Source organism: Oncorhynchus mykiss, chromosome 12 (genome assembly GCF_057628025.1).
Source record: "Oncorhynchus mykiss isolate SJ-2025 chromosome 12, ASM5762802v1, whole genome shotgun sequence".
NCBI classification, from domain to species: Eukaryota; Metazoa; Chordata; class Actinopteri; order Salmoniformes; family Salmonidae; genus Oncorhynchus; species Oncorhynchus mykiss.
This window is the reverse complement of record NC_143033.1, coordinates 70,531,612-70,553,064: the sequence shown is the minus strand read 5'-3', so window position 1 is coordinate 70,553,064 and position 21,453 is coordinate 70,531,612. Positions and strand designations below refer to the sequence as shown.

General features: G+C 41.2%; 1 protein-coding gene across 7 annotated transcripts; it reads left to right on the top strand.

Moving 5' to 3' along the window:
• The first annotated feature begins 1 nt into the window (after position 1).
• Positions 2–9,886, top strand: LOC110538086 (coatomer subunit zeta-1). 7 transcript variants are annotated; one of them, XM_021624664.3, is made up of 10 exons: positions 2–305; positions 1,917–1,985; positions 2,134–2,218; positions 3,060–3,151; positions 5,187–5,242; positions 5,975–6,052; positions 6,353–6,404; positions 7,372–7,410; positions 8,073–8,105; positions 9,030–9,886. In XM_021624664.3, exons 1-10 carry the CDS (start codon positions 246–248, stop codon positions 9,075–9,077), a joined length of 612 nt encoding a protein of 203 aa, XP_021480339.1. In that variant the 5' UTR covers positions 2–245; the 3' UTR covers positions 9,078–9,886. The 7 variants fall into 7 exon arrangements, 4 of the variants coding, with proteins under 4 accessions (XP_021480339.1, XP_021480340.1, XP_090049275.1 ...); XR_016485212.1 differs by having other exon boundaries at positions 37–305; positions 6,732–7,410; XM_090193148.1 differs by having other exon boundaries at positions 189–316.
• The last annotated feature ends 11,567 nt before the right edge of the window (positions 9,887–21,453 follow it).

Below are 21,453 nucleotides of genomic sequence, written 5' to 3'. Positions count from 1 at the left end.
TAATGCACTGCTTGGCCATATGAAGTAGGTGAAGTCACCAAAAACCTCATCGGTGTTAATTTTGGAGGAACGCGTAAAAGCACCGCTATAAGAAACGGACACCATTGTGGTTCCTAGAGAACAAGGACCTAACATCATTCACGAACTAGAGGGAGCCAACATGGCCGAATGAAGGGCTTGGTTTCGCGGAGCCTCCTCCAGGCCCGCCCACCCATGAGTCAGAGGATTTTGCGAGGTCTACTAGAATGACAGCTCAAACCTGTCCACGTCAACACCAGAGAACCACTATGGAGATCGCGTCTCTGGTAAGCAATCGGTAGGGATATGGCTCTTTAAACATATTTCTAAACGAGCATTACCTTGCAAACGCATGATTAGGCCTCGTCGGCCATTGCTTGAATAGCATTCATTATAGCCCTTTGCTGCGTAAGATGTTGTATTCAGTATTTTACAGTATGGCCAGCCTAAGACGTGATTGTTTGAGGTCTCTGACTGGCTGGATCTAATCTTTTCAGGTGCGATAGCAGACATTAGGAGGTACTGTATTCTGCACGACTGTCGTTGTTATCTGAATGTAGTCTATGCGCTATTTGAGTGTAGCGTACTGAAATTCCACAACCAGCAGCAACATGTGTTGTACTTTTTCCTCGTCAATGGGCAATTGCTGTTGTACAAACTCGAACAGTTGCCAAATCATCCCAGAGAGAGGGGCATACTGTTTGAAAAGCTACCCCATGTCACATATCTGATATTATAACCCAATTTGTTATGATTTACCCTTAAATGAATGGCATGAGGTGTCGGTTATCCGTTATACTTTTACTATAACTGTGACATCACCCTGCCCAAGCATTGAAGGGTGAACACTGAATATATTGTGTGCCACGTCTACGATATTTGGTTTCAACCGGAGGAGGTGCGTTGCGCAGCATTTTACGCTTACCAAAAACTTGATTCCACAGGTGGGTTTTTTAACAAAATATGTATAGAATAATTTCACACTTTTGAGCTAAACTCTAGACAGATTATCATTGTACTAAGATAAATTAAGGTTTACGTTTCGACTTTACAGTTGTTGTTTTTTTTATACTGTAATTTAAACTTTAAATAATACAAGCAGCGCTGGACAAGGCCGCAATTACTTTTCGTTGATTAACACCCGCTGTACAGCACTTGACCCCCAGCCTCAAAAGATATCTCTTCGTCTCTCGTATATATACACACTTTTTTAAATTTTATTTGTATTTTTTTACTGATAACATTTTAACTGATGTATTGCTCTATGTAAATTGCAGTGTTTTCTGTTAGTAGGCAGTCATTATGGCTGCACACTACAGTGGCTGGATGTGGATTTCAATAAGTTATGGACTCTTGATATTGATATTCACTGTACTTAATGCATAAAGTAATGTTGCACAAAGGACCATAGGACTGGTTACCTGACACCTGCACCTCATTGAACTGTTCAAGGAATTCGTTCCACTATTGACTGTTTCTAATTGCCATAGACATCTGGATGACTGGTTTGGACTTTTCCTCCAGTTCAACTCTAAAGTCCTGAATGTGATGTTCCTGGCCCAAGTTCTGTGATACACTTAGGCTCTGAGTCTGTGGTAGTCAGTGCATAACAGAACTTTGGCCCGGTTCAACCAAGGCACCGTGGGATGGAAGTAACTGAAGGTTCTGGGACCATCGTCATCTACACTCGCATCTCTTCCTGATATTGTCGTATTCCTCATGCTTTTCAATAACTTGACTGTATTATCATCACCAATATCATCATCATCATCATCATCATCATCATCATCATCAGTGCTCTAGTAATAACTGTTAGGAATGTGTTCAGTATGCCTAGGTCCTATGGAAATACAAATTGTCCTTATTTCTGGTCAACATGTGGTCATACTGTCTTTCAGGAACCCTCACTTTACACAGTGAAAGCGGTCTTCATTTTGGATAACGATGGCAATAGACTTCTATCAAAGGTATGCTAATAACAGTTGTCCAATAGCGACCCACGTTGGTTATTGTTGTGGAGTCGACATTGTGAGTACTGCCCCAAATGAGCACTTGTTGTAGATGGTGTATTAATTATAACTAATGACTCAAAATTCTGTCTTTGTTGCGTTTTAGTACTACGACAAAGAGCTCTACCCCTCCATGAAGGAGCAGAAGAACTTTGAAAAGAACGTTTTCAACAAGACACACAAAGCTGACAGTAAGTTTTTACCCCATAAAAATGTTCCCAGGAGACTATTGGAGTGGATAGTTGAGCTTGAGGCCTGATATTCTGGTCCATTTTATAGTTTTAATGAACCACTAAGATTAAAAAAAATATATATATAAAAAGCTTCTAGCAATGTGGTGAGAGTTGAGAAGATGTGCACTGTCAGTGAAATCAGTATCAACAGGATCATAATGTAAATCATTGCATATGTGTACCAGTCTTTCTTTGGCTTCTCGTCAATAGGATACTGTGTGAAAAGCATTATTAGGTCACGACCCGTTGTACACACACCTTCTGTGTATCCTCCAGCATAGAAAAGCATGAGGCAGTGTTAGCTGTACAGTATTAGCCTGTGGCTCAACCCTCATTGGTTAGTTTGTCTAAAAGTTGAGAAACAGTATTGGTTCCTCTGGGTTCTTCAGTCCTCCCAAGCTCACGTTACAGTGAACAAAAGGGGAGGGAACCAGTTCAGCGACAGACAGCTCTCACCCTCTTTTGTTCCAATGAAATTCACAGCAGTCACCTGACACCCCGGGTCCACCTGCCCCTAAGGAGGATACCCACTCTCCATCTCGATATCCCTCCTTCCTCTCCATCCCTTCTTCCCCACACACATAGGAGATTAGCATTTTATGTGACAACACTCGTTTAAATTGGAAGCCTCCATTATTGGCCACATCCATGAAACCTCTCACTTGGGTATGTCTGTATATGTGAATAAGGTGTGGATGTGCTTTAACATTGCAATAAAGATCACTTGGTGGCTTGGAATCTCAGCGTCTCGCTCTCTCTCGCTCTCTATCTCTCTCGCTCTTTCATTCTCTCTAAGCAGATGAGATTGCATTTGTGGAGGGGATGACGATCGTGTATAAGTGCAGCATTGACCTGTTCTTCTACGTGGTGGGCAGTTCACAGGAGAATGAGGTAGGTAATGTGCTTCAGATGCAGAAGGAGTACAAGGCTAGACTGGTGCTTCAAAGACTGCATTATGGCCCAGATCCTGACTTGAGATCCGCAGTCCGCATGCAACTCAAGTTTTTTGCACAAATCTTGCATTGACATCAATGCATAATTCATACAAAGTCTGCGTTAAGCCCTCGCATATCAATTTAGAATTCGGATCTCAGAATGCAACATGTCATTTTCAGTAGCGGTGCATGGGTAAAAATGGCTTCCCCCCTATTACAACCTGTGTTGTGATAATTGCGTTGTTTCATCTTTAACCTGCTAATTATTATGTCTTGTGTGTGTGTATGTATATATAGGTGTATGTATATATGTGGGGTGGCAGTGTAGTCTAGTGGTTAGAGCGTAGGACTAGTAACCGAAAGGTTGCAAGATAGAATCACTGAGCTGACAAGGTACAAATGTCGTTCTGCCCCTGAACAAAGCAGTTAACCTACTGTTGCTAGGCCGTCATTGAAAATAACATTTTTGCCTAGTTAAATGAAGGTAAAATATATATATATATATATATTAATATATGAATTAGGTGTGTGTATATATGCCTGAAAGCCAAGACAATAAGAAGACTCAGTGGTAGAATACGTTCAACCACACCTTTGTTTTATCACACAACCGGAGAGCAACCTCTGTCTGGTGAAATCCACAAAGCGCTGCCTCCACTACTCCAGCAACATTTCAACTTCAACATCATCAAGTCACCCCTGATTAGTCTAATATAGTGACAACTAAAAGATACCAAAAACAATTTAGTCCAATCAACGTAAGCTATATATGATGTGGCTGTCCATGGTTCGGATTTCTGTGTGAGTGCGCATTTGTGCGAGTAGGAAAACATGTTGACTCACCCTACTTGTAGAGAAACGACAATGCCATCGTCCTCTCTTTCATGTTGACAAAACATTCTATCACTCTGTTATACAGTACGCACTTATTTTTTGTTGTCCTAGCTAGCCTAACTTCCTTTCACAGGCAACGTTAGCTAGTTAACATTAGCTTACTACACCTAGCTACATATTGAACTTCCATCCTCTCAGGCCAGGGGCACAATGTATTAATTAATGGTTGGATCAGAATCGCCATTGTAATCATTGTCCAGTACAGATAATTCATTACAACCACAAGTCCAAATCCCTATCTCCATCCATGGCTAATTTAGGAAAGTGCCAATTTGAGCTAGCTAGCTAGGCACCGGAGGACAACAATACAATGAGATGCAACAAATGAAGTTGTTTCTGTCAATGACGTATACTCACAATGCGATTTGATTGGAGTGATGCCAAAATCCAGACTGGCTTCCCTTTTTTTGGGTTCTTTTTTTTTTGGTGCGCCAGGACTATTCACAGTTGAGCTCAGTTTAGCTCAATGTTGATTGGCAATAAAAAAAAACAGTTTTAAATCAAGGGAGGCCAAATGCTCACTGACTTCCCTTGCATTCAATGCTACAGGTGGCAACAATGTCATACTAGTTTGGACCAGACGGCATCAGATAGATGGCCGATACGTAGAGACAGAGGGCTGCTGTTTGGCTCGCTCGGATGCTTGCTCCGGTGAGATGCATTCAGGCTCTTTTGAAAATTGAATGAAAATGATTAAACTCGGAGAGACAAAAGATTTTAAAAATATATACTGTATATATTGGTACATTTTTGGGGAAGCCTGACTGCCATTGGCATCCATGAATACATGCCACAGGTCATTTGTCTGCATGACGTCATCAATGGAGACCCTATATATAGAAAATGCCCATGAGAATAAGTGGCTGATAATTTCATTTTCTTTAGCACTTGTTGCTGTGTACATTGCTAGCGAAAAACCAGCCCCTTTATGGCATCTCAGCATTTATATACAACAAGCAGAGTGATTCAACCACATCTGACTTTTTGCTCTCTCTTTCCCACACCCTTTCTATGTTTATTTCTCCTGGCTTCCATCTATACCTCTCAATTCTCTTGTTTTCCTTTCATCCTCCACTGCTCTCTCTCTCTTCCTATAGCTCATGCTCATGGCTGTACTGAACTGTCTGTTTGAGTCCCTCGGTCAAATCCTAAGGTAAGCGTACAAGTGTTGTCCTATGTTGAAGTAACCTCACATTTTAAACGTGAGGAGGTCAACCTTTTTTAGAGGCTAACGATTGTAGTAACATCGAGGAGAAAAACGTAACAAAGTCAACAGCCACACAAGAAACGATTATTCCATTTTTTTTTGTTGTAAATAATTAGTGAAAACATCACTCATGTAAATATGGGGACAGGTCAACAAAATGAGAAAAGTTCATTTCTGATTTGAGTAACTCTGGTGTAATTGTTTCCTTCATGCGTTCAAAATATGGGGAACCGAAACAGTTGATGCCCGCAGTAAGTTAGTGATTGTTTATTTTGGGTTAAATTATGATCGGATGACAGTGACACACCCAGAGCCCTCTGTGTAGTGGAACAGCTTGACAGGGGCTGGAGCCGTTACCATAGAAACCAATGCAGTAGCAATGCAGGGAGGGAGAGAGTCAATTCATCTATTTGCTCTCTACTCACTTCATGCAGTTTTTCTCCTATTTAACAAAAACAAAATGCCAGCTGTTAAGTATCATGTCAAGCCTTGACAACTGGTACTACAGGAAGTTAATTTAAGTCGGTGTTTGAAATGTACAGAATAGCCTAAGGTGACATGAGCAGTAGTGTCCCCTACATTTCTGGTCACAAGGCAATAATATGAGACCCAATCACAGATTGGGCTCCACGTACTAACTAAAATACAAGTAAGTCAATCAAGTTTTCTTACTTCCAGGAAAAATGTGGAGAGAAGGTGTCTATTGGACAACCTGGACGGAGTCTTCTTAGTAGTGGACGAAATTATCGACGGGGGGTAACGTATAGATTGCATTTGGATTACTGTTACATTGCTATTTGTGTTGATAATTGGTTTCTTTCCCACATTTCTTGTTTTGAAAATTTTTTGGATTATTTGTGTCCTTGTTTGACATTTTACTGCCTTGTTAGTAGTTATTAACACAATAATTAAACTGCACCCGCTATAACATCTGTTAAACTGTGTACACGACCAATAAACTTTGATTTGACGTATCATTCATGGGATGGGGTTTGGGAGTTACTGGTACAATATCTTGTGTTCTCTGAGTTACTGACCCTAGCATTGTGTTACCAGGGTGATCTTGGAAAGCGACCCCCAACAGGTCATCCAGAAGGTCAATTACAGGGTAAGACACCTACAATCACAGGCTGTGTCTACTGTATGGATGAATACAGATTCTGATATGAGTACAATACTCGAAGACACAGATGACTATAGGAAATTATGATATTTTCGGACCGACTGAGGTAGGGATTGTGTTTAGTGGGATTGTTGTGGAATCTGATAACCTGTATGTTTGAGGAAAATTAATTTACTTATTTGATGTCACAACACCAAATGCCAGTCTTCAGCCCCCCTCCCCACCATCCCCTCATCACCCAAGTCCATCTCATCTTCCTCTTACATGTGTCCTCTCTCTCCCCCGACCCCACCCAACTCCTCACACTATCAGCTGGATGGTTCAGAGCAAGCCTACGGCTTCGACCTCTTTGATTACATCGTTGGTAACATTGATGGACAGACGGACAGAAGCCAGTGTGCATAGCAACAGACTGCCCCAACAACCAGAGAGGGCGAGTGAGGGAGGGGGCGAGTGAGGGAGGGGGCGAGTGAGGGAGGGGGTGAGGGAGGGAGGGGTTGAGGGAGATCCAGTGCAGGTAACTGCATGGTGAGAGAGCATGCCACTTTAGGTTCACAATGCTGGAACAACTGTCCACTAAGTCTGTCTTGCTTGGGTTTGTCAGGGGTTAGACTGAGGTTACCCAGAGTGTTTCAAGGAGGTCGTATGGGGTTCCAGGAAATACCATAGGTGTTGGTACACTTTAAGAGCAGCGGGGCCCTTTGTAGTACTCCCTTGCACAATGCATGCCTTGTGTGAGGCAGCCATTTTGATTGGATTGCGGTGGTCATTGACATATTCACCAGTGTCAGAGTGCATTTACATTAGCAATGCAAGGCATCACATTATTGTTATAAGGGTATTATGTTAGTTGTCGCTTGCTTTATGTGTTTGACTCTTTACACACACACAGCCCCTAATGGTGTGTGATTGCTATGACGTCATGTCCCCTCTTTTACTTGATCTATTCCAGGCGGATGAGAACCCACTGTCAGAGCAGAGCGTGGCCCAGGTGAGGTCATACACACACACACAAACAAAGCAATGTCACTGCATGTATAGACTATGATTAACTTTTCCATTGATACAGCTTTAGCCATTAATTTCAGCTCACACCTGATGACATAACCTTCTATTCTACTGTCATGTACAGTATATTAATTGCATATAAACTATAACATGATTCTTATCAGGGTTGGGGTCAGTTCCATTTTGAATTTTTGTCCATTCGGGAAGAACACCAAAATTCAAATTATCTTCAATGCTTGGGAATTGGAATTTGGTGTACTTCCTGAATGGACTGGATTTTAAATGGATTTGTCCCCAGCCCTGATTCATGTCTTTCCAGTTACCCATTTTCATCATTTCAATACTAAATGTTCTGTAGAATAAAGCCACAGTACACAATATATGGATAATTGTCTCCCAGTATTGTTCCATTTGAAAATTGACAATTATATTACTACTCATAGTACCTGATTGTTTGAAGCTTTGCCAGCATGAACTAACCTGCATCTGGATTTGATGCCATGCTCACACCTGCATAGTAAATTATGGAATGGGCCACATTGCATTGATCAACATGGCTGCTGAATTGCTCTTACCTTCATGCAATGTTCTGCCTGTTTCTTCCTCTTTCCTTCTTCTCCTAACCCTCTACTTTAACCCTCACAGCACATTACGGACAAATTGGCTATGACCTCCAATGTAAGTCCTCTCACTCTTCACCCTCCAACATGGGACATTTTGAGTCTCTTGGGGCGTGTTCAGAAGACCAGAATGTTGCAGATAGATATGACGTGTATAGAATGGACACATCATGACTGTTCTATACTGGTCATCTCTCTGTGTGACTTTCAGACTGCCCTGTACTCCTGAGTCAGACCCTGCTTGCCAGGAAGGGTTCATATCCAAAGCTATTAACTATTTGTCTTGTGGCAGTTTCTCTCCCTTGTTGGAACCAAACGTCAATGACAATACCTTTCGATCCTCTAATAGAAATGGAATTGTCATGGTGCCTATATAAAAACACTAGACCTTGACAATAAACCTAAAACAATAAACACTTAACATTAAACGAAACCGTAAACGACTAGAGGTAGACAGTAAACGCTAGTCACAAGTTCATAATTTTAGCTGGGTTCCTTGCGCCCCCTGGTGTGTAGTTTTATGCTATGCATCTCTGTTTCAACAGCCCAAAAAAATGCAGTTTGTTTCTCTTGTGGAATTTCGTTTTAGCAGGAAGAGTGACATTTTATAAATCACTGAGTCACACTTGCATCATGTCATTGAATAGAATTAAATTCTTTCTAAGCAAGATGAAAATTCATTTGTCTGCTCAGAGAAGCTGACTGTCACTTTTTTGTGTCTACTACACAAAATACACTTACAACGTTTGATGTTACACTTGCAAGTTTAAGGAGCTCATATTTCATGTAAATAATGAAAGCGTGAGCAGTTCCCTTCAAATTCACATTAATACAACAGTGACACCTACTGGTTGAAGTGTCACAATGAACAATAAATATAACACACTGCATACTATAATAGGCTACTTACTATATGATCTGTGATAATGTTGTTTTTCCACATTGAATCTGAAAGTCTTCTTTCTGGGGTTTTTCTTTCCAGATAATGCAGTCTGCCAAAGAACAAATAAAGTGGTCAATACTCAAATGATCTACACCGCCTGTCCAAAGGTCAAATGTCTTACAGTGGAATGGACAGTAGGAATGTATGTGTAAATATTAAAGGTGTATTTAGCGTTTTATGCTTAAATAGGCTATATTTATGGTAACTAGTGGCAAGTATGGGCATTTTTCATGTGAAGGCAAGCTGACATTTTGTATGTATTATTTTGGAAATAATCTATTTAATTTATTTGATTTGCAATAAATTGCAAGATATTATAGCATATGATTTTGTTAATTTCCCTTAACCCACAAATACTCTGTAAAGAAATGTTTTAACCAAACCAAGCAATCAACTGCATTTTGTTGTAATGTGTGCAGGCCTACACAACTAGGGAAACTGTTGCTTGGGCTTCAATAATTCTGAAGTTATGTTATAGAGAACTTGAAATATGAAGTTATGTTATACTACACTTTTAAAGCTTTGTAAACTTAACAGAAAAAGGCAATAGCCTGTGTAGTGTTACAGTAGTCCTGTATCTAGTTGAAAGTCAGGTTACCCCATGTTTAATTTATGTTTTAGAATTATTTTGTATTCATACTAAAACGAAGTTGGTGTAGTTGGTTAGGCCTATGTTTTTTCTAAAGCACTGAGAACACCATTAGGACTATAAGAATAACATATTTTGTTACTAGCCTATGATGGACAAATACACTTTTAATATTTCCTTTTTTAACGCCAACGAAGAAGAGGCTAACAATTTTTCGCTTTGTTGATTTCTATTGACAGCTTCTTTTTTTCAAATGTAGTCTGCCTGTTGTCAAGCTAATTAAAATGTATATTTTGTGTTGTCAAAATGGCTCTTGTTCCATATATCATACCTAATTTGACACTGTTTTCTTGTTTCTTCGAAAAGGGTTCCTGTGAGCAGTGAAGGCTGTAGCCCACAGTGTCTTTCGAAATGAATAATTTCAATGGTAATCTCAGTTGTGAATAGTCATGAGACATGGGGTGTGGTGTCTGTTTTGATTGGACGTCAGGGTCTTACGTCAACATCCCCCGCCTTCATAGCAAGAGCCAATGAAGCGTTTCAGTTGTTAAATCTCAAAATGTGATTGGACGTGTCTGCTGCAGGGTGGAGCGTTCTATGTTCCATATCAGTCTGTGCTAAATATCGTTTTAATTGTTCAATATAGGTCATAATTAGGTGAAATTAAGCATGGACAATGAAGATGTGTCTGTGGTAAATGTTATAGTATATGTAAAGAAATTTAATAGCATACAAAAGTTGCTTGTAGGCCTATTTTAGATTACATTGCGATGCTTTAGATTTAGGAATTGGTATAACTGGTACGATATTATATAATTGGAAAACATAGGTTTAAGAATTATTTCGATTTTGAAATGATAATGTTGAACGAATTTGATGGCAAGAGGGCATGTAGGTCTCTTAAAATAAACAATTGTTCAAATATACAAGGATCACCTGCTACGTTCATATAAGGATGGAAGAAACGGAAACGGATGAAATTCTTTATTTAGCCTACACCTCTAAAAATCTTAACTCTCTAAATCTTTAGTTTACGATGTTCTATGCAATTTTACTGCCATTCGTGTTTAGCCTACTTTCGTTTTGAATTGCATTATAAATAAAACATTTTATTATAGGCTACACACGCCACACAACGCTTCTCAATCTGGCGTTTTTAAATGTGCCTATATGGAAATAAATGTGCAATAGGGAAGACAAAGGCAACATGTTCACTACACAGGGTATGTAAGCTATACATTGTGTTAGGTGATAGCGGTCCATTCATTAGTTTTAACGGCAACAAAAACGAATTAATCTTTTTATTGAACGCATGAAACTGCCTGCTCATAATTATAATCGGCTTGATGATTAAACCTGTCTGCGTACACTGTGCCCACCAAGGATTCGTTTCCCCAACTATGCCATTGCTGCCATCTAGTGGCCGTCCACCGCCTTGCAGCATCTCATGTGGAGTAATTTCCTCTCTCCCCAATGAAAAGTCACTGATAGGGATATCGTTGACATAGTATCGGAATTGACAAACTACCATGACAATCAATCTCATAACCAAGCCCAATCAAATAGCTGGGAATATTTCCATCTCATCATGGATTGCCTAGAACTAGTGCCTTGTAAGGTAGGCCTATGTTTATAGCCTATCATGTTTTTTTTCATTGCCATTAGGCTTATTCCAGAAACAGGCTAATAATAATTGAAAAACTATATAGGCCTAGGTTATTTCCAAGCCTTTTATAATTCAATAATAGGCCTATTGTAGTCTGTATTTATCTACAGAGATTGAAAACATCATTTTTTTTATAGCATTGTTCACATATCCTCTGTACCATAGCATTTTTAGCATTTTCATAGCATTTTTTTTTTTTCAAATCAAATATTATTTGTCAAATGCTTCGTAAACAGCAGATGTAGACTAACAGTGAAATGCTTACCTACAGGTTATTTTTATAAAATAGAAATAGTGACACAGAGAATAACAAATGACAATAAAGAGTACAAATCTATATGGCTATATACAGGGAGTACCAGTACTGAGCTGATGTGCAGGGGTACGAGGTAATTGAAGTAGCTTAGCTACAGTGGCAAGAAAAAGTATGCGAACCCCTTGGAATGACCTGGATTTCTGCATAAATTGGTCATACAATTTGATCTTATCTTCATCTAAGTCACAACCATAGACAAACGTAGTGTGCTTAAACTAATAACACACACATTATGGTATTTTTCTTGTCTATTGAATACATCATTTAATCATTTACAATGTAAGTTGGAGAAAGTATGCTAACCCCTAGGCTAAAAGCTAATTGGAGTCAGCTAACCTAGAGTCCAATCAGTTGGAGTCCAATCAGCTTCCCTGCCCTATAATAAACACTCACAAAATGTGAGTTTGCTACTCACAAGAAGCATTGCCTGATGTGAACCATGCCTCGAACAAAAGAGATCTCGGAAGACCTAAGATTAAGAATTGCTGACTTGCATCAAGCTGGAAAGGGTTACAAAAGAATCTATAAAAGCCTTGATGTTCATCAGTCCATGGTAAGACAAATTGTCTATAAATGGAGAAAGTTCAGCACTGTTGCTACTCTCTGGCTGTTCTGCAAAGATAACTGCAAGAGCACAGCGCAGAATGCTCAATGAGGTTAAGAAGAATCCTAGAGTGTCAGCTAAATACTTACAGAAATCTCTGGAACATGCTAACGTCTCTGTTGATGAGTCTATGATGCGTAACACACTAAACAATCGTGTTCATGGGAGGACACCACAGAAGAAGTCATTGCTGTCCAAAAAAACATTGATGCACGTCTGAAGTTCGCAAAAGAGCACCTGGATGTTCCAGAAGCAAAATATTATGTGGACAGATGCAACTAAGATTGTGTTGTTTGGGAGGAACACACAACACTATGTGTGGAGAAAAAAAGGCACAGCACACCAACATCAAAACCACATCCCAACTGTAAAGTATGGTGGAGGGAGCATCATGGTTTGGGGCTGCTTTGCTACCTCAGGGCTTGGACAGCTTGCTATCATCAATGGAAAAATGAATTCCTAAGTTTATCAAGACATTTTGCAGGAGAATGTAAGGCTATTGGCCTGCCAATTTAAGCTCAACAGAAGTTTGGTGATGCAACAGGAGAACGACCCAAAACACAGAAGTAAATCAACAAAAGAATGACTTCAACAGAAGAAAATACGCCATCTGGAGTGGCCGAGTACTGACCTCAACCCGATTGAGATGCTCTGGCATGACCTCAAGAGACCAGATCACACCAGACATCTCAAGAATATTGCTGAACGGAAACTGTTTATAAAGAGGAACAGTCCAAAATCCCTCCTGACCGTTGTGCAGGTCTGATCTGCAACTACAGAAAACATTTGGTGGAGGTTATTCCTGCCAAAGGAGGGTCAACCAGTTATTAAATCCAAGGGTTCACATACTTTTCCCACCCTGCACCGTGAATGTTTACACGGTGTGTTCAATAAAGACAAGAAAACATAAAATGGTTTGTGTGTTATTAGTTTAAGCAGACTGTGTTTGTCTTTTTTTGTGACTTAGATCAGATCACATTTTATGACCAATCTGTGCAGAATTCCAGGTAATTCCTAAGGGTTCACATACTTTTTCTTGCCACTGTATGTATGTATGTATGTATGTATAGATAGGAGTAAAGTGACTAGGCAACAGGATAGATAATAAATAGCAGCAGCATGTGTGTGTCATCAGTATGCATGTGTGCACATGTTATGTGTATGTGTGTGTTGGGGTGTCAGTTTAAGTATTTGTGAGTGTTTGGGTAGAGTCCCGTGTGTGTGCATGGAGTCAGTGCAAGGGAGTTCGTGCAAAAAAAAGGGACAATGCAGGTAGTCGTTTCGTTAGATCTTTAGGATTTTGTTTAGATGTCTTATTAAGGCTTGACGGTAAAAGCTGCTCAGGGTCCTGTTGGTTCCAGACTTGGTGCACTGGTACCGCTTGATATGCGGTAGCAGAGAGAACAGTCTATGGCTTGGGTGGCTGGAGTCTTTGACACCACCTGGTATAGAGGTCCTGGATGGCAGGGAGCTCGGCCACAGTGATGTACTGATCCGAACTCGCCATCCTTTGTATAAGCGCCTTGCGGGCGGGTGCCAAGCAGTTGCCGTACCAATCGATTATGCAGCCAGTCAAAACTCTCTCAATGGTGCAGCTGTAGAGCATTTTGAGGATCTGAGGGCCCATGCCGAATCTTTTCAGAGGGGGAAGAGGCGCTGTCGTGCCCTCTTCACAACTGTGTGTGTGTTGTGGAGCATGTTAACTCTTTAGTGATGTGGACACCGAGGAACTTGAAGCTCTGCCTCATCGTCGTCGATGATCAGTCCTACCACCGCTGCGTCGTCAGCAAACTTGATGATGGTGTTGGAGTCGTGCTCGGCCATGGAGTCATGGCTGAACAGGTAGTACCGGAGAGTCCTAAGCAGCGCTCACCCCTGAGGGGCCCCGTGTTGATGGTCAGCGTGGGGGATGTGTTGTTGCCTACCCTCACCACTTGAGGGCGACCCGTCAGGAAGTTCACAATCCTGTTGTAGCGGGAGGTGTTCAGTCCCAGAGTCCTGAGCTTGGTGATGAGCTTTGAGGGGACTAACCTGCCTAAAAGACTATCATCCCGTAGCACTCACATTTATAGCCATGACATTTCTTTGAAAGGCTGGTCACTTTTGTGGGTGATATGCGAATTGGAGTGGGGCCAGGATGATGTGAGCCATGACTAGCCTTCAAAGAATTTCATGGCTATAGATGTGAGTGCTACTGGGCGGGAGTTATTTAGGCAGGTTAGCTTGGCATTCTTGGGCACGGGGACTATGGTGGTCTGCTTGAAACAAGTTGATATTACAGACCAGGTCAGGGATAGATTGAAAATGTCATTGAAGACACTTTCCAGCTGGTCAGCGCATGCTCAAAGTACACATCCTGGTATTCTGTCTAGCCCTGCGGCCTTGCTAGGAAGCTTGCGGCTGGGTATCCCTTTGTAGTCCGTGATAGTTTGCAAGCCCTACCACATTCGTTGAGCGTCAGAGCAGGCATAGTAGGGTTTTGATCTTAACCCTGTAATGACGCTTTGCTTGTTTGATCGATCGTCGGAGGTCGGAGATGGATTTCTTATAAGCGTCCGGATCAGTGTCCCACTCCTTGAAAGCGGCACCTCTATCCTTTAACTCAGTGTGGATGTTGCCTGTAATCCATAGCTTCTGGTTGGGGTATTTTTGTATGGTCACGTTGTCGATTGCACTAATGGAGCCGGAGACTGATGTGGTAAACTCCTCAATGTTATCAGATGAATTCCGGAATATATTCCAGTCTGTGGCATTACATGGCATTAATTGGTTAATTACATGGGATGATACATTTCCATAGCGAAAGGGTCAGTCATGACATCCTCTATCTCTCTTGTCCTTCGCTGCACTCAGCACAAGCTATCGTCATCAACGCACCAGTCGACTCTGAGCACGCGACGCACGTGTGCCACATCCTCAGGAAACTCGCAGCATCCATTATGGCCTTTTAGAAGCGAGGCGTGAGTATTAATAGATATCAGATACATCTCCATCTGTCACAGCGGACTCAAAAGCAACCCAGCTGGCCTTTTTATGAGATCTTTTTTTTTTAAAGCCGACTAACATCTGTTTTCCGGACGTTTTCTCAAATGTGTTCACGTCCCGCCACTAAATGAACTGTATGGGCAATAAAACGCACACAAACACGTGGTTCCGTCCTCTCATATCAGACAGAGGCAGAAGGGAATCTTGAAAGGTCAGAGAGAGTTCAACTTCACCGAGAGGAAGAATAAAATAACAACAACGGTAGGCTAGCAATAGCTCCATAATTAAATTAAAACAGACCCTTTAATAAACATCAGATATTCATTTTTTTTTATGGCTTGATAGACCAATAGGCCTTGGCCTAGCATATATGCTTACCAAGTAAAACTATGAATTCATATTGGTTTCAGCCACAGAGCTAATCAGAGAAAAGTAAAATAATTTAAAAAAAATGTATAGAGAGAGTATATATAGAGAGAGTATATATAGAGAGAGTATATATAGAGAGAGTATATATAGAGAGAGTATATATAGAGAGAGTATATATAGAGAGAGCGAGAGATTTAAAAAAAATAAAAATACAAATGCCTTTCACAGACAACTTTATTTGAGAACCACAAACCCACAACGCCACCCTTTGCCATAAATACCTAAAAAAAAAGACAACAGCTTATTTAGGTTGTATGATCTTTAAGCAGCTTGAGTTCAGAGAAGTAGCCATATCATCAGTCAAAATGTGCCCTCAAAAAGCTGCCAGTGACTGGTGAGAGGATGAATGAGTTGGGGGGGAAGATGGAGAGAGTGAGGAGGGCTCTCTGGCAACACAACCTCCCTAGCCCCCATCCCAGTGACTCCCACTGGCAAAGCCTAAGTGGGAGTGGGAGTTTGACAAGGGGGTTTCACACAGGGATAGGCTACAATATGAGAGAACGAGTGAGTGGGAAAGAGAAATACAGAGACATGGAATGAGTGAAAGAGAGAAAATACACAGGGAGTGAAATTGAGAGGGTTGTGAGAGAGGAAAGCAGTGATGGGAGAGAGAGAGAGAGGCTATGGACAATAGACACGCACATGCACACACACACACACACACACACACACACACTGGCTCTGCGGCCCCGGGGTCTGGCCTCCATCAAAGCAGGTGTGACGTAGAGGTGGGAAGCGCACACTTACACACATTCAGTCCCTTTTGTGAGAGAGCCAAGTCAAATAGGGTGAATTATGTTACACAGATCTGACAGAGTGACAGGGGGTGATTTGTACAAGCCAGGCAGAGGCAGTGCATGGCCTTGATGGGGCCATGGTGCTCTGGGTAATGGCAGGGGTTCTGGAGGGGTGTCCAGGAGTGGAATGGGGATTTGGGGCTGGGATTCCTAAGATACGTGGACCGCAGTCGTGGGCCGTTGGGTCAGATTCTTCCAAAGCTGGGTCATGGGATTATCTAGGGAGCACTTAGCTAAGACAACACTGGACAATGTTACAGACAGACATTGAATGTGGTTACGTCATTCTGTAAATCCTGCCCGTGTCCACTCTCAATGTATTTTCCGTCTGTTGTGTTGTGTAATGTTACTGACGTGTTACTAACATTTTTAATGTTCTTCATGTAGGCTACCTAAGTAGCCGGTATTGACAAAATCTCATTCAGAAAGGACACCCACACAAATAGGTGTGTATATCCTTTCTTTCTGCCTTTCTGTTCCCCTAAAATAGGCCTACATCCCAATACAAAAGTAATCTAGTTATGCCTGGTCTCTATCAATACGCCTATAACATCAGCCTCAAGGTTTGTTCTGCTCAGTTTCATTTAGTTCCATAAGATGATCCAGCTGGCTCCCAACTGTCTATGTGACAGATGCAGCCCAGTTCATATATATATATATATATATATATATATATATATATATATATATATATATAGCCATGAAGTGCAAAGGCTGACTCTATTGGCTGGAATGTATTACCATATCTTTTGCTGATTGGTGTGTGAAGTGACATTGACAAATTGGTCTCCAGCTGATTGGATATTCCAGTGACGTGTAAAAGTGGGCTGAGCTGGATGGAGACAGCGAAGGGTGGGGTGGAATAGGGGGTACACTGTCAATCATCAACTGTGGTCAAAGACGTGCTATTTTTTGTTTTCTTTAAATAAGACTGTGGGGTTACATATTAGTTGTAGCTGTAGTCTAACGTTTTGTTAATAAAGAATACAAATGGAAAGTGTTTTACTGATAAACTAGACTATGATAATTAAAACATCTTATGCAATTACAATTTAAATAAGATCGTAACATTTTCATGAACTACACTGTATTTTCTAGGCTATAACTGTCAAATGCCTCTGCCTTATTGTTGTACACTTTGATGTGAGCCCTTCCACCCTGTGGGTCTCTTATTGACGGTCTGTGGAGTACAGACCATAATCATTTTTGCAACTATAATTTGACTGATAGTAGTCCCCATATCTGTTATGTTTAAATGAGTGCATTGGTTTTAATTGAACAATCAATAACCCCCTTCCCAATCTAATTATAATGCAAAGCTTGAATTCGTTGAATATGAATGTTTAATTTCATATTCTCACCTGCACTATGGAAGCACAATATGTCCTAAAATGTGCACATGTTTTACTCTCCAATATTTTTCCATTGCCAAATGCTTTAGTCTGTGAAATGTCATATTTAATGTCATCTTGAAATGTAATTACATTTATATGAAGTTCCAGCTGGACATATAAAATTAATTATCACATCCACACCGGGTTGCGAACGACGCCATAAAGAATAACGGACAGCCAGTATTCGAGGCCAGTCATTCTCTGTGCCCCGCGCGCCCTGCCCGGTGGAAACAGTCGGGTCTGTTTCAACAGAACACCAGTCCTGTCTCCTGCATCTTGTCAAAAGTCGAGCCAGGCTGCCAAACTCTCGTCTCTCAATCAGCGACGGGAGGACCACATGCTCATTGGGGCCGTTTTTTTCCCTAGCGTGCCACATGCTCCATTTCAAATAAACAGCCCTATTTGGCGCACCAAAGCCAGCCATCTGCCCAAACAGAGCGCGCGGGATATAAATGATGGCCCATTCTTAAACAAATAAACTCGCACACAATCTCAGACCGCGGACGCACACAATCTTCGTAAAATGGAGCCGAATTAGAAAAAAGAAAACGATTTGTCGTCTTGAAAGGTAAACAAGGCGACAGGTTTCTGAAAATATGAGGTGACAGGCGGGGCTGAGAGGTTTCACAGAAAATATAATAAACAGGAAGTCAATCAAGCAAAAGTAAATTCGAGCCTGATGTTGGAAATTAAAGGCTAAAGTAGGCTAACCTAGACTACCTTGTTTTGAAAATGGGATTCTCAATGCCATATAAGGCCGAAGCTTGTAGGCTATTTCCCCAATATTGGACCTGGCCACTCGGTCTCCAAAACGCCACATGCTGTCACTAAAAGAACCAGAGCGCCCAATAAGCCTCTATATTTAGGCTATGTCACAATAATTTGATGTGCTGCTTTAGGGCTATACCCTACACATAAACTTTGAATTCCGTTTCAAATTAATTCAAATTATTTGAAAAATAAACATGTCGGCATTAGTTACATTTGATAATCTATTGAAATGTAAAAGGGCCTATATTTCCCCAAATCTGGACATTGTAATTGTTTTGCCTACCAAATGTTTATATGTAAATAGTTCACATCAATGTCCATTTCATGCAAAATATTGAGGGCCAATTATGAAGTTTTTATTCCTTCAATTCATACACTCTAACGCACATGTTTGACAAAAAATGAATTTGGTACGCTATGATTTGTTTGTTTATAACTAAGTAACCCTTAATCAATTAGTAATTTGTATTAAACTTACATATTTAAAGGCTTATTCATAATTATTCGATTTTGGGAATTAATAATCGTTTGTAGCATCTCATAGAAACAAGAGCTGTTTTCCCTATACACTGAGTATACCAAACATTAAGAACACCTGCTCTTTCCTAGACAGGCCACTCAATATTGAGATGTTCCTACTATTTGTATACTCAGTGTATAGATAGGCTACGTAAACATGATGGGCATGCAAGCGGTACCTCCTTTTAGCCAGTAGATGGCAGAAGAGTACAATGGTCTTCAGAAAAGCCAAGCACACTAAAATCACTCCTCAGTCTCTTGCCGGCACATCTCTCCCTCAATCTGAACGTAAAATGAAACTGGTGACGTGTGTTACATAAAAACGACACTAAAAGGAACCAACAGTGGGCTCATATCTTTATCATGAGATATAATGATGGTATCCACCTGGACTGAGAATGCATATTTAGAGCTTCTTTCTTACATACATTGGCTTACATTCAGTCCAAAGTATGAACACAGACATATCAAACCTGTCTTCAATAGCAAATGTGGTCACTGCCGTTCCAGAAGAATCTTCCCAAAACAAAGATATTTACTTCAAATGTGAGACAGTTTGAAGACAAAGGAGGAGGATTTAAACAGAAACAGCTTACACAGTGTGGGAAACACAAGGTAAACATACATGGTAGAAGTTTACAGAGCTGTAGTGTATTTATGTGTTCTTTCCAGTACAATCACAAACCATTGGTTTACAATGCAAATCAAACCATTGCCAGAGTTTTATGAAAATGTCACGGTGTGAGTTTTGTAAACAAGCACTCTCTCACCCCCATCCTGTACATGATCAAGTCCATAGGAAGGCATATGTGGAATGCAGCGTTCTTAAAACGTTGCCATGACGTTACTTTGGGGTTTGACACCCATGGGTCTTGTCTGATCGGGTCAGATGGGGACCAAAGCTTATTCAAACTTTCAAACGCTGCCGCCGTCAAATGCTTTCAATGGCCATCACATGCCTCCAGCTGCAATTACTTAGCTGGACCAAATAGTGGTGGTGACTGGGAAGGGAAGGCTTCTCGCTTGGCTGTGGCTGGCTGTTGATTGACAGAGCATGGCAGTTAGGCTGGTTGTGTGGGAGACTGATGTAGCCTCAGTACCCCGTCACTGGACAGATTTACAAAGGCCGACAGAGTCAACAAAGGCTTGTCAGAATGCTCACACAAGCACTTGTCTGTCTGTCTGTCTGTCTGTCTGTCTGTCTGTCTGTCTGTCTGTCTGTCTGTCTGTCTGTCTGTCTGTCTGTCTGTCTGTGTGTGTCTCTCTCTCTCTCTCTCTCTCTCTCTCTCTCTCTCTCTCTCTCTCTCTCTCTCTCTCTCTCTCAGAAATTGGTGGAGGGCTGTCGGAGTGTTGTGATGTCTGACGATGGGTGTGACTATCCCACACACGTAATTGGTGGCAGGCCTTAGCAAGAGAAAGGGCGGGGGGTGGGGGTGTTAACGACAGAGAAAAAGGCTTGAGAGGGAAAGCAAAAGTGATAGAGTGAAAGGTTTTACACAGTGTCCAGGTTACACGCCTGCTGAATGAAGATGTCCCCATTCAGAGGGCACAGTAGTTCAAGCTGTTACCTTCCTTTGGAGATTGTTGCAGGGCCACATAGAGACCCATGATCCCCCTTGGAAGTATAGTGAACTTGGAGTAAGATTAACCACCGGTCTGGAGAAGCATACCTACACAGCATGACACTGTTATCAAATGTTTTATTAGTCCTGCAAATTGTAAAGACAATGGTCTCTCTGTAAGTGTTTGAGAAGAGTTCACAGCAGACACTGTGGCAGCTACAGGACATCACACTACATTCAGACACTCAGAGATTCTTAGATATTTCTTTGCATTCCGTGGACAACAGTACCAGATATAGATAACATCAAAGCACATGTTTCGCTAAAGCACGTAAGATACCTCAGCCTTGCCTGGAGGTTGTGCGGTAATGCTCAATGTAAAAAAAAAAAATGGATGACACACTTTCAACTATGTGTGCTTTGTCTATTTCTGCTAACTGGTGATTCAGCTGACTCCCTCTGGACGGAACTGCTCTATTCTTCTAGGAAATCAGATGCCATGAGTGGCTAGCGGGTACCAGGAATCATCCACCACAGAGAGTAAAGTTCTCCCCGGTCTGAGGCTTTGATGAGTTTTTCTTCGAGTTCAAGATTTTCTTTCCTTGTCTCCCCTTTCTTCGAACCAGCTGCATCGAAACTGTTCAATGAAATGTAAAAAGAAAAAAAAGAAAGGCCGCTTGATATGGAAGCATGAGGATCTGAAAATCACTTGAAGAACAAGAGATGAAGTACTAAAGATTTCCATTGGCTCACATGCTGCACCAATGGGGAACAAATACCACCTTTTGTGTTACATATAGAGGTACAAGCTCAGCAAAAATAACCCCTCCT

Bases quoted from the DNA above. Each gene is read 5' to 3' on its own strand.
- LOC110538086 (XM_021624664.3), top strand. From the start codon at position 246: ATGACAGCTCAAACCTGTCCACGTCAACACCAGAGAACCACTATGGAG. The intron at 1,986-2,133 runs GTATGCTAATAA...GTTGCGTTTTAG, and splicing joins GCAATAGACTTCTATCAAAG to TACTACGACAAAGAGCTCTA. The intron at 8,106-9,029 runs GTAAGTCCTCTC...TTTTCTTTCCAG, and splicing joins AATTGGCTATGACCTCCAAT to ATAATGCAGTCTGCCAAAGA.